Here is a 15,586-nt window from a genome sequence, read left to right on the forward strand (position 1 = left end):
AATAACAAGCAGTAATTAGGAGTTTATTGAGGCAAAAGTCATAGTTAATAGTTGAGTGTATGTAATAGTGAGAATTTGACACTAATCTAAAGTGTGACCGGAATTATGCCACCTGCACGTGATGTCATCAACGACAGTATACTGACGTTGCTGTTTGGGAAATGCACTCCAGGTGTTAGAATAAGGTTGGAACTGAAGTCTGAAAGTTAGCCCTCCAGGATCAGGGCTGGCAACCCCTGCTATAAAAGCAGACAATGACCCTTGGGGCTAAGATAGGAAACCTGGTGCAGCCCAAGAAAGGATCATACCTCTAAACCATGGCTCTTAAACTTCACTCCGATAGCGCTAAACCCAACCAAATTTCTCAAGGTGTTCAAAATAAAAAATTACAGACTAATTAAACTAGAATTGGTCCTAAAGTCTGCCTGGCACTGCATGGCACACCAGAGCCCTGTTCTAAACCCAGACTGAAGCCCCATTCAGACGGTAATTGTTTCTCATGGAGTCGTAAGGTATTTTCATAATTTACCAGGGATAGTCTGTGATTTTATTGCTGTCTGAATCGAGAGTGTCAGTGTTTTTCTTCCACCACCCGCATAAAAATCCCTGGCCGAATTACCAACACTGTAAAAAATTAAAACGCAAAATGTACTGGTAATTTTCTGCCAGTACATTATCCAGTAATTTTAAGGAAATTTCCATTAACCCTTAAAACACAAACTAATGCAATTAATGTGTAATTCCAAATACTCCAAATACTTTTTTTTTTATAGTGTAGTGTTTTTGACAAACATAAAGGTCTGAATCCACATCTCTATTTTTTACTAGAAAATAATCACTTCAAAATTAACTGTTTATATCTTTTTTGACCACAGCAGAGCACAGTACCATTGCATTTCCCTGTAATTTGGATGCATTTTAAAGATCTAGCTACACTTTTATTACGGAAATGCTTAAAAGTACCAACAAGAATACGCTTTCATCACCGCTCAAAAGAGAAAGAAAAAACAGCAAAACGTAAACATTTGAAATGAGGCGTTATTTTGGCAGTAATTAACGGTGCATAGGTTAAATTTGCAGCATTCACTTATTTCCACATTTTTGAAATGGCATCTTCCCTTTTTAAACGGATTAAAAAAATTCAATAATTAATAATTTCCTATTATTAAATTAAATATGATTTTATTTAATTTAAATAAAATTAAACATATTATTCCAAGGCAAGCATTTGATATTTTCACAGCAGACAAACAGTCATTCGACTGGCCACGTGCGCAGTGTTCCCAGGTGCGCAGGATCACAAAACTCGCTCCTCCACCATGAGGAAAAATTTGCCCTCCGAATGCACAAGTTTAATTACTGAGGTGGCATGCACATGTATTTTTACGGATGTTAGGATGAGAAACAATTACCGTCTGAATAGGGCGTTATATCTATAACATTTCCCCCCGGGTTCGCAGACAAGGCTTAAGCTTATGTTTGAGCTGTTTTAACTGAAGGCAACTTGCATTGACATATCTTAAAATATGTCTGCCATTATTTTGTCCCAAGATGCACACCGGTAATGTTTTTTTCCTAAGGTATGTTTATAAAAGTGAATTAAGGCCTACTCCTGAGCTTAATCTAAGCCCTGTTCGTGAAACCAGGCCATTGTATATTATCAATGAATTTGCAAAGCACAGATGAAACTGCACAGCAGGGTGGAGGATTAGGCCCTGCACTCGAGACCCTCGCTGTCTAGTTAACACAGAGGCACCTTTAAAACTGCCTCAACAGGCAACACTGGCATGTATTTTTAGATCAAAGAAGCCATTCTCCACCTAATTAAGCTGTCTGCCCTCCATCAGGGGCTTCCAGAGCCACATTTCACTTTACCAAAAAACACAACTCACAAAGCCATGAAATTCAACCCGTGTGCCTTTGATCTCGGCTCTCGTATTAAGCACAAAAATAAGTGAGCCAGGATGATGAAAGTGCTCTGATATTATCGTAGTTACAGAACAGTCACTATTGCAGTGATCATCAGTGTTCACTGGCGCACCACTCACGGCAATTAGGGGAAAGGTTCGATTAAGCAGGCCGACAAGCTAGCAATTGCCAAATGGTTGGGGGAACCATTTCTGTGTGTGTATTTGTGTTTCACACTGCTCAAGGAGCCATTGGCCCAGCGTGCCGTTTCCACCCGGGGTGCAGGGTAATTCAAGTACACTCCCCATGACTTCATTCATAACTCCCCCACCAGTCTTCCATCTGCCCTCAATTAGCTATCAACACGCCTGCAAAACATCACAGACTGACGTACGTCATTCACAAGCTCCGGCGCGGCGTGCGGGTACGGCTCCAGCTCACCTGCCTGCCAGAACCGCGCGACCCCTCTCTGCGGGAGATAGAGGAGCAGCAGACAAGCACCTGTGGTTTCACTGGTCTCCAAGGCAACCAGTAGAAGAGAGGGTTGGTTGGTTGGTTGTCTGGATGGAAGGTTTGGCAGGAGTATCTCAGTCTACATGGAGACAATGATGGCGCTTTAAAACCAGCCCAGACCCATGTGCTAATCTTTCCCGACCGTGGTAAATGAGGAAAGCAGATTTCTGCCACAGACTCTACGCTGAGAGAGCCAGAATACATGATTGCTTTTGTTTAAAGGAGAAGGTTTCTACTCATGGCTTATAAAGTATAACCATATATTTTCATGAATGTTAAAGGGAAAACTGGATTTTCCACTATGCCCTTTTAGGAAACTAAGCTGCAATGATGTCATGTTAAGAAATCTCCATGGTTCCACTGACACAAACTCATTAACATAGGGCACCCCATATGTCATATTAACGCTTATTCAGTATTTAGCAACTTGGTTTACACTGAATAACACTTATATGTAGTTCACCTGCGAAAAGAGTTTATACTAAGGGCTAAAGGGTTGTCTGGTTAGAATAGTCGAATAAGTCTCTCCTGGTGGGATGCTATGCAGTTTTTAAGGCTGACGTCACGCGGCAGCGCTTCCGGATCCAAACGCTCGCTCTCATACCACAAGAAAAACTACAAACGGTGCTAATATACACACACAATGTGGTGTAATACAAAAAAAGTTATAATAATAACCTTTTTCTCCATACCAAAATTCCAGATGGCTAGACTGTGATTCATCTTTCATAAATCGTTAAAATATTAATGTATGTGATGCTGTGAGAATGTTGTGTAGACTGTAAGTATTTAAAATGTTTAACTTTTTTAAACGTTTGATGCTTAATAGGAAAAAAAAGAGCGCTCCTAAACGGGCGTCAATGGCATTCTCAAGTGAAACGAGTTGAGGCTTGGACCCAGAAACGGTGTTCCTTATGTCACGATTTAACAAGCGTATAACTACACCAAATCGCTATCTACAGCGATTCAAATGTTGCTACATATTCTGATGAAACAGAAAATCTTAAAAGTTTTTGGAAAGCTCTTTAAAAGCATGAAAGGGACCATTGCTTCCTGAAGTGTTTGGGAATGTGTAGTTTTTTGTGTGCCATAGGCCTATCAGTGCTGTTATGAAAACTAGTTTGGACCAAACCCCCCCTAAAACATTTGTTCCTGGCCCGTTCAGATTGCCATTTTAGGGATTGTTCACCTAAAAATTAAAATTAGCCCATGATTTACTCACCATCAAGTCATCCTACAGTAACAGGTTGCGTGAGCCTTTGAATTGCAGAGGCACTTTCAACACTTTTTCCATTAACTGAATACGGAAGGCGATTGGTCGAAACATTACTTTATAAAAGTTTTAAAATATTTATTTATTTATTTTTTTATATAGCGATTTTACAATGACGATTGTTTCAAAGCAGCTTCACAGTGTTAAACAGGACAATATTGCAACAAAATTTGATTTTGCCGTACAGTCGTTCTGGAGAAAACTGATGTTATCAGCTTATTTTAATTTATCATAGAGCGACAATTTTGGCAAATCAGAATTATAGTTTATAGAATTAAATAAGACCTAATTCATTAATTTTATTTGTATATTTAGTTGAATAATTTAGAGTTCGATTGAAAGCGGACAGAGACCCATGTTTGGTGCGCAAAAGGGTTATGATGGCACCGTTCAAACATATTAAATTGAACTACTCTACCAGAGCAATTACACCAGGGTTTGTATTAATCAAACCAAACATGCCAAGTGTGAACAAACACACCCTCAGAGTGATTAGCCCCACGTCATTTATGACGCATGTTATTTGGTTAAAAAAGCATATAGATGCGGAAATGAGTTTCCATAAGCTTGTTTTTGAAGGGTCGTGTGCCAGCTAAGCAACTGAAAAGATTGGGGACATTAACAAAAAGTATTATGGACGCCCTTGGGTTAGTAATTATAACATTTGCATACAGAAGACTTAAAGGTACAGAAGCAAAAATCAGGCCATTTCATTTCAAGTGTCAGACAGAGGGTAAAAATGGCCATGTAAAACCAAGTTAGCTTTTCGCTTAAAGGGATAGTTCACCCAAAATCAAAATTCTGTCTAATAATTTAGTCACACAAGTTATTCCAAACCTGTATACATTTCTTTTTAAAAAGAAGAGTAAAATATGATCCAGATACACAGTGCACTGAAAATTGCATTTGCTTAGTAATGAAGCACAAAATGGACATCTTTAACCTGTGTGCTTGGCAGGACCTTTGGAGACTGAGGCATGGAAGAAAGCTGAGACTGATCTATCATAGTATTTAGCGTCTTAACATCTGCTATTGAGTAACACACTGAGAATTATTATACTTAGTCTGCTGTTAAACCGCTAGTTTGCCCTTCTCCTCCAAACACCCTTCTGAGGTGTGTATGCATCTGTGAGATTAAACACCATTTCAATCTAATCAAGGGAGACATTTAAAACTTGTCACACTTGTCTTTGAGTGAATTTTGTAGGTCACTCAAAGACAAACATGTCTTATTTTTGTCAAAATATCTGGAAAAATATAATTCTGAAATAATAATTTAAAATAAGTCACATTTTCCAATCACATTGGAAAAAGAAGCTACATTAAACATGCATTCACAGTCTATATAAGAAGGGTTATATGAACTTGATAATTTCAGTGGATTAGTTTGCTATTCTGTTAGGAAATTACTTTGATTATTTCGTACTCAGTGAAATTTAATACAGCTGGCCAAGTAACCTGAACTTTACCCACTAAAACAGATCATTGTGCTTCATACCACTTCCCTGAAATGTTCCCATATTTTACCCACACACACATAGCAACGCAGTCAATCAGTTTGGCTGTTGCTACAGAAACTGCATGCTTTTCATGTCAACTACAGTTTGGTTGCTATGGGAATACACATACAAGGAAAAATCTTTTGGCCGTAGTTAAGAACCAGAAGACAACATGATGGCTTAGACAGGTACACACACACACACACACACACAAATGATGCAAACTCGCTCTGCCAGAGCAAAAGGTGTTATTTGTTAATCTTTTCATCCACTTTTATGTCAGTGTATGATTTTATCATTATGTCATATCTAAATAAAAGCATGATTACATTTTGATTATAGTTATGCTTTGATTATAAATCATATTTATTATAATTATAATCATGTTAGCATATCCACAGCCCGCATACATAAAATTCTCTTAAAAGCTAACCATGATGAGTTGTTGTTGATTAGCTGGAAACTAATCTGTCATAAAGTCACCGTGGACTTTGATTTATGGTTAATAGTAGATAATACTATAATAGATTAATGAGATGTCGTTCATCTTTTTCTGCTCTACCTTACATTAAAAATACAAAAAAGACCTCTTTTATAATGAGAATTTGTTAACTTTCTGTATTATATACACACACACACACACACACACACACACACACACACACACACACACACACACACACACATCCACACACACATCCACACACACATCCACACACACACACACATATATATCATTCCTAAATTAAGCATTACATTATTTACAGAGCAGTTATTTAGGAGTTGTCAGTAGTTCATGTGATCATTTAGAAAGTGTAAGTAAAAGGTTAATAAACTACTTAAATGTACATTTATACATCGTATTATTTAGACATATATTAATAGTTACTCAGTGTGTTAATAAATGCTTTATTAACATGTATTCCTAATGTAGTTCATGATTAATTCAGGTAGTTATAAAACATTTAGTAGTTGTCAGTTAACCATTTCTGTGAGCTCATCTAAAGTGAGGACTATTTATGGCTCGTAAGGCTTTTACAAAGGTTCAGTTCTCTTCTGAACAGAAAAAGGAAACAAACACAACACAGAGAAATATTGCATATAGAAATATTTATTTCAAAATGCAAAAATGGAGACTGTAACTTAATATCACTAGTAACTTAATATCAAATTTAAATTAAACCTCATCAATTTTTTATAGAAAATATTATTCCTGTAGACCATCAGATAGCATAACTGCAGTCAAATGAAATTAAGCCTCTGCAATCGGATATAAAAATACATTTATGTAAAGTGTAAAGTATGAAAATACAATTATTTTATAAACGCATTTTATATATATAATTATAAATCAAGAATAAAGCATTTATAGTTGTATTTATAAAATGCCTATTAATGTCTATTAATGCTTTATAAATTATGAACTAACTATTAAGTAATGCTTCATAGCGTGAGTTATTATAAAGTGTTACCAAAACCTATTATATTTTAAAGAAAGTATTATTGAATAGCTTGGCATAATAGGCATTATTAAGTAGTTTGGGTCTTATTATTATTATCTTTTAGGGAAAAAATCTGCAAAATTGCTTCATTCACTGATAATAGTATTGGGGGAGGGGGGGGGGGGGGAGAGATCCTTAAACCTGAAAAAAAGGTATAAGGAAAATGTTTTTACTTGACCACTGTCCTACATTACACTTTTAAAATAATTCAATTTAAATTTTTTTTTTGTTAACACTTTACAAATTATTGTTAATTTCAACATTTACTAATACATTATTAAAATAAAACGTAACATTAGATTAATGCACTGTGAACTAACATGATTTTTTTGTAACTAACATTAACAAAGATGAATAAATAAATACTGTAACAAATGTATTGTTCAATGTTAGTTAATACATAAACAAATGTTGACTAATGAAACATAATAAAGTGTAACTATTTTTTTTAAACCCATATTTAATATATATATATATATATATATATATATATATATATATATATATATATATATATATATATATTATTGTTATTAGAACTTAGCGAATATTAATTTTTTTAAAGATTGATCTTTGTCAAAAATAAAAATAAAAGTGGTTAAAATATTTCAAATCCATCAGGCCGATGAATTATTGATGAAAAATCAATCAGGAAGATGAAAGAATGCATTCTAAAAAAAACAACTGGCTCTTTTTCACCTTAAGCCTCTGTAAAGCTCAGTGAAACACAAGCCCTCACCTGACTGCGATCCTTATCCACCTTCTTGAAGCATTTGTTTAGCGACAGATTATGACGCACTGAATTCTTCCAGCCAGTGGGGGCGCTGGCGAAATAAGGGAAGTGCTCCAGTATCCAGCCGTAGATGTCTTTAACAGGAAGTCGCTTAGAAGGAGCGTCCTCTATTGCCATGAAAATGAGGCAGCTGAAGGAGTAAGGAGGTTTACGGCTGGGACCCGTGGACAGGTGGTAGGGCGGCTCGCTGGGCTCAGGAGATGACGATGGCGAGGACGAGGGCTCGCGGCCACCGTTAGCATCCTGCAGGGGGCTAACGCTACGCAGGCCGGAGTGGCCCAGACTGGTCAGAAGATCTGTGCTCTCGTGCAACCAGCTGAGGCTCGTCAGCTCCTCATCCTCAGCCCGGCTGAGGGAGGCAGACAGGGCCAGAGAGAGGTCAGCTGCTTCAGTGTCCTGGTAGAGCTGACTCAGACCCCGCGCCACGCTCCCACTGCTGGGGCCGTCGGCCTTCTTCCCTGGGGGCATGACCACTGGACCCATGCAGCCCTCAGCTCCTGCAGAGACACAAGAAACACTCTTTAAAGTGACTGCTGGTTTTTAATCAGAACATCTTTTTTATCAAGTATTCATGAAGAGGCTTAATTGGAACCTTATATGCTGAATATTTTGGTATAGAAGGTCATTTCAGTCACATAAACATGCTTTGGTAAACAGTAAAAAAAATGACAAAAATGTAAATCATACTAAATCAGAATTATGAGATTAAAAAGACCTTTTTTGTCATTTTTATTAGGGCTGTGTGATATAGAATAAAAATGCAATATGCAATATCTTGTTAAATAATGCGATATTCGATATGCGATGCAATATTGCTATTAGTGTGCAAAATCTATTTAAATTATATTAAAAAAATATTTAAAAAATGAGAATGTTCTGAAAGTGACCAGCAGTTTTTAACAAACATTTATGTCACAAATCATTCACGTTTCGGTGTGTGTGAGTCAGACAGTGTGGAACTGTAAGTTATTGTTTTTCGCAAATTATTGTGTTTAATAACTATTTTTAACGTCAAGCAAGTCCCATAAGTAATAGTCGTGCAATGAAAAAAAGGTGTGTTGGATTTACATGATTTAATCATGTGCATCAGTTCCACATGATTCAATTAAGTTAAACAAACATAATTTGTTCACATAACATCATGGAATTAAGTCATTTTTAAGTAACCCAAATGAGTAGTTTCAAAATTATTTTAATATGGCTTCTTAACAACATGCAGGGGGGCTTGAGACCCTGCCTCTTTTATCAAATCACAAGCTTAATTTGTTTTTTTGTATATTTTTGTGGTCACTTGACAGATTTATAAGACTGCACTAGCTAGCTTTCATTCTGTTAGTCAGCAATATCACATACTGAACATGTCAAGGGCTATGTATGGAATGCTCTTTAATGACGTGTTGTCTCAGTCCACGGCCTAAGCAATCGCTCCGCTCTTCTCCACTATGGTAACCCAGTATAATTTAAATATTTCTAATTATTCCAACATAATTAAATATTAAACACTAATAAACAATATAAAGTCTGCCCCTTATCTAATTTTGCCCAAAAAACATAAAATAACACTTAAGTCCAACAATCATATTCTTTTTGTCAAGTCCCACCCAAAGGATGCTGGGAACTACAGTTTCAGCAAAAATCATGTTCGAGTACTTGATTGGTTCACATTCACCCCAAATGATGTAATCTAGTAGATTGCACATTTAAGAGAATCACATTAATCGAAAGCAAATAAATCACGTTTAGAAGAGAAACACAATTTTGTTGCGTAGATCGCAAATAAGATGATTACGTAAATTGGACAATGTGCGTTTTCCTTTTTTTCAGCGTGTGCCCAGTCTATTCTCTACTCTATGCGTCAACCTAAAACATACACTTTTCACAATGCTGAAGTCTATTAAAATCATTCAGATATTGCCTGCCGTTGAGATATGCATATTGCGATATGTACATTTGCAATATTTGGATATATTGCACAGCCCTAATATTTATGGCATGTCAAAATTTCGCCTTTTTAAAGTTGTACTTTCTTTAAAGTTGCACGTCAAGGATAACGCGGGTATGATGTCACTGATGGCAACACACGCACATATAGAGATTATAAAGAATAATAATCTGTAGTTTTCACAGAAATTCTGGAGCAGTCAAAACGCATCTTTTGCTGACAAATAAACATGAATTTCTAGATCCAGCTCACTGCATGTGAGATTTGAGTTTTGCAGCTTTTGGTATTAATCAAACAAATGGTTACTGAAATCTAGTTTAAGGTCAACGAATACATGACGCTTAAATCCATGCATGTCACATTTACTTTCATCTTTTATCTTTGTGGATCTTCCCTCGAAACAAACATGTACTCCAGAGAGAAATGAGACTAAAAAAATTAGCATGAGAACTGGCAACCACTTCCATATTTCAGAGGCGAAACCAGCAAACAGGGCTGACAAACCTCTCAACAAATGCAATTCATGAAAAATAATGAAATGTAAAAATATATTATAAATGGAAGAACAAAGCAGAGAAGACAAGCTACTTTAGCTAGTAGCATTTTTAAAACTACTACTAATTTTTATATATATATATATATATATATATATATATATATATATATATATATATATATATATATATATATATATATATATATATATATATAAAAAACAAACATGATATTTACAAGGGTCCAGCGAGAGGAACAATGGCTTAATTGGGGTCTGGCCCCATTCGAAGGGTTTAGAAGACTTGAAATATGAAACTTCAGGTGTTTTTTATGCTTTATGATACTTTAGGTGATTTCTTTAAAACGTTATGATACTCTAGGTGTTTTTCTTTCATATAATTTGTTAATAAGTGCTTCAAGTGCCTGTTATGATACTTTAGGTGCTTTTTGATGTTTTATGATACTTCTAGTGCCTTTATTGATACTTCATGTGCTTTTTTGATACTTTAGGACAAGAAAAATGTAATCTATCCATATAATCAATATATATCTATATTCGGTTTCACAGAACAAAAAAACAACGTGTCAGAATGAAATAAGGATAAGTAAATGCTAATAAAATTTAAAGGGTTACAAAAAAAAAAGGCACACTTTTCCTTTAAGGTGTTATGTACATTTATCAATACAGACCCTTTTCAGATTTCCCGGAGTTCTCAGAAGTGGATGTTGTCATAGTTGCATAAACATCTATTGCAGTAAATGGGAGCCGACAACATATCCTTTTTTATTCCCATTTAAAGTTGCATTGTGAGTTATAAAGTCATAGTGAGAAAGAGTAGCAATTATGACAAAGTGATTGTGAAATACAAAGTTGCAATTAAGAGAAACAAAGTCGGGAGCTAATTGTGGTTAATAAAGTAACAATTGTGAGATAAATAATTGTGACTTATTCTTCCGTAATTATGAGAAGTTGCAATTGTTAGATGTGAAGCTACTTTTCTCTTCTCAGGCTTCCATACAAAAAAAGATTTTAACAATGATGAAACCTTTTTTACCAATGGAAAATCTGATCAGGCATTCTCTTGTGGCAGTGTGTGCGTTTGTGTGTGGGTGTGCGTGTATGTTTTTTTGTGGGTGATTATTGTGTGAGCGTGTGTGTGTTTGTTTATTTGTCTGAGTGTGTGTTTGTTTGTGGGTGTGTATTGTTGTGTGATTGTGTGTGTGTTTATGTATGTATGTTTGTGTGCGTATTTGTTTGTTTGTGTGTGTGTGTGCTTGTTTGTTTATTTTTCTGTGTGCGTGTGTCTGTTTTTTGGTGTGCGTTTGTTTATTTGTGTGTGGGTGGGTGTGTCTGCGCGTTTGTTTATTTGTGTGAGTGTGTGCTTGTTTGTTTATTTGTCTGTGTGCATGCGTGTTTGTTTGTTTTTTTGCATGCATGTTTGTTTGTGGGTGTGTATTGTTGTGTGATTGTGTGTGTGAGTGTGTGGTCTCTCGGAAGGTAAGGTTAGCATGAGGTTGGATTGTGGTGGAAGTAAGCCTAGCACTATCTGCAGACGCATACAATCTAAATACGAATTTATCACAAACTGCCCAAGTCACAGTAGGTAATCCAGTTAATCTCTCCCTACAGCATTACCCATCACTTTTAACTCTCTCTCTGACACCCATGCCAACACGCACCCACACACAATTATACATATGCCATACGTACATGTCAACTGATGCGCCAGGGGCAGCACCCCCTGATAAGGCCATTCAATCAGTCAATATCAGCATATGCAGCTGAGCACTCCTTGGAAAATGCACAGTCACGCCTCAAGGCTGCTTTTGACACTCACGCTTACATGTCAAAGCATCAACTCTCTTCCCTTACATTGACTGACAGCTGACAGCTAGCGCTGCATTGCTAATACAGCATCTGTCTCCACGGCAACGGAGCGAGAATATTATCCAGCCTCACAATCTGGAGCAGAGATTCCCTGGGGTCAGTCAAGGCTGTGTTTATAAGGCAGATTATACAAATGTGGACGGCATCACATCCACATCACAACTGAGGTCTCAGCTAGCTAGAATCGACTGCATATTAACAAAAACTGTTTGTTTTACTAAGATGAGAGAAAACTGTTATAGTGCATTATTTAATCATGACCTTTAAAAAAAAGTGTAAAATAATGAGAGAAAATAATACTAACAAAAAAATATTTTGGAACTACAATGACGGGATCTGACGGTAATACACTGACTGTAACAAGGATATTGCAAATATAGATTACGTCTTCAGTTTTTTGTTTTGTTCAAAATGTCACACTTAATTTAATGTGTTGCTTGCTGTTTCTTTGCGAAAATTTGTTTATACACCAAAAAAAATTCAGTGTATTTTTCTTTTCTTTTTTTTAATTTATAAAACAGCATTAACATGTTATTCTAAAGCAATTAATGGTTTATTTTAATGAAAGTCTCCATAAAGGAAGTATATAGACCTGTAAGAAAAGTAGTAGACAGGCAGGTCAATTATCAGTCAAAATGTTTTATGAAGGGAAACTGCAGAAAGGTGTTCTCTTGGAACATATAAATGCACATATACACACACACACACACACACACACACACACACACAATACACAGTTTTGCTTTTTGTGTATCCATGGTGGCACTGCCACAAAACGTTACATCTGACAGAAAAGGGCCAGCTAATTTTACTGTTGCTATGACAACAAACTACTCGCAGAGGGTACCATTGGGGCTGCAAGTGAACTTCCTTTACACTCAAGCATCAATTACATCTTACCGTTCACAAACAGAAAGTTTAAAACCGGTTTTTGTTTAAGTCCTTGAAGACCCCTCTGATATAAAGGAAATGCAGAAAGATGTTACAGGTGAGAGGTGTCCATTATACTCCGTAAATACCATGGTATAGGAATATTATTCCATGCTTAAAATAAAAATACATTTGTTCAGTTAAGCTTTCTCCTAAACTCATGGTAATTATAATAATTACAAAAATATAGGGCAATTTGACCAACAACAAAAAAAATTCCTTTGTTGTTTAGTTTCATTTTACTTTACAAATGGAAGAAGGGCTGTAACAGTGATAAAAAGATCTAAAAAAACATCACTCAGACTAAAGTCTATTTCTTTTACAATACAAATGATAAGAAGGGACATGATTTTAAACGTTTTTTTTATATAATTAAATGCTTATTTTGTTGGTGAACAGGTGGCTGTTTTGCACACCTCTTGCACTAATGCTTAACCTGGCAAAAAAATAATAATACAAACTTAAAAATAAAAAAACAAAGCAAAAAAGGCAAGGAAAGACAAGGCAAAACAAAAAGGCAAGACAAAAACAAAAATTTAAACTAAACAGCAAGGCAAAACAAAAACTCTGAACAAAATGAAAAGGCAAGACAAAAATCAAAACAAATAGGCAAGGCAAGTCAAAGCAAAACAAAACAAGGCAAGGCACAAAAAAAAAAGGAACAGGCAAATAACAAAACAAAAAGGCAAAGCAAGACAAAAAGCAAAACAAAAACACTCAAAACAAAAACAAAACAAGTACTGAACCAAATGAATGGGGACAAGGGAATTTTCCTACTGTAGGGTCATTCCTTGTCATATCAAACACATTTTGGAAACTTCCCTGTCTCAAATTGTTGTTTTGTTTTGAATAAAGATAGTGATGAAAGCCAAAATATTAAAATACATGGATAATTATTTATGGAGTAATCCACTATTTTGTGAGGGGGGTCAAAATTTAAATTCCCACCTAAGATTTGGAGCCGAATGTTTGAAAGTGTGTTATTTTATTTTTACATGGAGATGGGTCTGTTAGTTCAATCTGATGATTTTAGCAATCTTTGTTGCATTATGTGTCAATGCTGCTGACAGTTGAAAAATGGGGAAAAGCTGTATATGTACATGTATCTCCCCCTGCATACATGTGCATACCTGTAACTCAAGAAGTATTACAGTTATCTTAATACACTTTTAGATTTTAGTTCTTAAACTTTTCTTTTAGAATCTTATTTTTAAAGGCCCAGTAGGGTTCATTTCCAGAGATTTGGGGATTTCAAAATGGCTCCAAGAACACATTAATACGTTAATGTTGAAAAACCAAATGTGGGTCACTTTGCACACAACTGATACTTATTTCTTTTAAAGAAGAATGTCTGATGAACAAAAAATGCTGACACAAATGCATCTCGTTTCCCTCCAACATTTTGCATTTAATATTTTGGCTTTCATCAACGTTTATGTTTGTCTTCATAAAAAATAAAAAAATAAAATAATTTTGAGACGGGGACCTCTGGTTGAGTTGACACGGGTATGACCCAGCAGCTTGATAACCATAAATAATAAGCAATCAATCATGACCGGTAGCACAGGGCTTCTGGTTGCTCATTCAAAGCAAACATCTCAATGGACTTGAGTTCATTCAAAATATTTAAATTCCACAAAACCTGCTAAACAAATCCTTCACAAAAGCCAACAATAAACTGCATTCACACAACCCCAAGGTACATCGCACTTACGAGATTTCAGTTCTGGTACGTAGAGTACAAATAATAGATCTTTGTCTTGATGTCAACACCAGCATTGAAATACATTGGAGTTCCCCCCTCCTTTTCCAGCACTGAAAAAAAGACTTGTTTAGTTTCCATTTCTTCAGTTCCCATGACAACAGTGTTAGGGCACACCAGGGCATGTACATACAGCCAACCAATCACACAAGCCGTCCGCAGATCAAAGAATACAGTCCATCCTTTCCGCCAGAAACATCAGAAAAGCCCATGAGCAATGGGGAAAAGGTGAAGGTTCATTGTCCAAAGGGGCCGAAGCGCTCTGTTCTCCCTATGGGGGTCACAACGCAATAGACTCCGGGCAAGAACTTTCTCCGTTCCATATGAACCGCTCTTACCCACAGGCACTTACCATTGGACGAGTTACAGCGCTCATTTGCTTTATTCCCCTGCTCCCCTGTTCCCCCGCTCCCTTGTCTGATCTGAGCTTAGTGAAGGTGACCTGACCGCACTCAGCCCGAGGGTCTTCGAGTGAAGTTTGGTGCAGAGAGGAGACCTCTACTCTCAGAAGTCAGGCTTAAAACAGCGCTGGCCCCGGGCCCCTGCATTCACTGACAGCATGCTAAGAGACGCTTTTGCAGAGGGACCCCTCACTTTCTCTCCCTCTCATACTCTGTTTTTCTTTCGATTACACAGTCTTTGCTGTGGACTTCAACTCTAACTGATGGGAGGGGGGTAAACGGCAAAGAGAAGGGAAGCCAAAAAGACGTTCCTCTCAGCTTTTATATCTCGAATGACAACTGCACACCGCAATTTCTATCATTACGTCAAAGCAAATGTAGAGCATTTCTATAGATCTGCACTGTAATGCAAAAGAGTGAGCTATTCCTGGTAGTTATATAACAAAATATGTGATCTATATTATTTTGTTTTAAAATAATATTCCTAATTAAAAACAACTTGAACCACATTATATTATTCAGCAAATATTGCAAAATTGCATTATTACTTCCATTTTTGATGCAGGCAAGTTTTGGTTGAACTTCTGATTGTGCTGAAGCTGTGCGTTAAGGATAGTTATGTGACTTTCCTTTGTATGTATCATGAAAAATGTATAGAATTTACTGGATATTAATGATTA

The 15,586-nt window shown here is 36.3% G+C and overlaps 1 protein-coding gene across 2 annotated transcripts in view; it reads right to left on the reverse strand.

Annotated features, from left to right (window-relative positions):
• The window catches only part of ches1 (checkpoint suppressor 1), a 47,731-nt gene that overhangs the window by 14,996 nt on the left and 17,149 nt on the right, over nucleotides 1-15,586 (reverse strand). For both annotated transcript variants that reach the window (XM_067417214.1, XM_067417213.1), the window contains exon 2: nucleotides 7,435-7,985. In XM_067417214.1, coding sequence (XP_067273315.1) covers nucleotides 7,435-7,971 — 537 coding nt within the window. In that variant the 5' untranslated portion in view covers nucleotides 7,972-7,985. The remainder of the gene's footprint in view (nucleotides 1-7,434; nucleotides 7,986-15,586) is intronic.

Source organism: Pseudorasbora parva, chromosome 15, assembly GCF_024679245.1.
Source record: "Pseudorasbora parva isolate DD20220531a chromosome 15, ASM2467924v1, whole genome shotgun sequence".
In the NCBI taxonomy this organism is placed as follows: domain Eukaryota; kingdom Metazoa; phylum Chordata; class Actinopteri; order Cypriniformes; family Gobionidae; genus Pseudorasbora; species Pseudorasbora parva.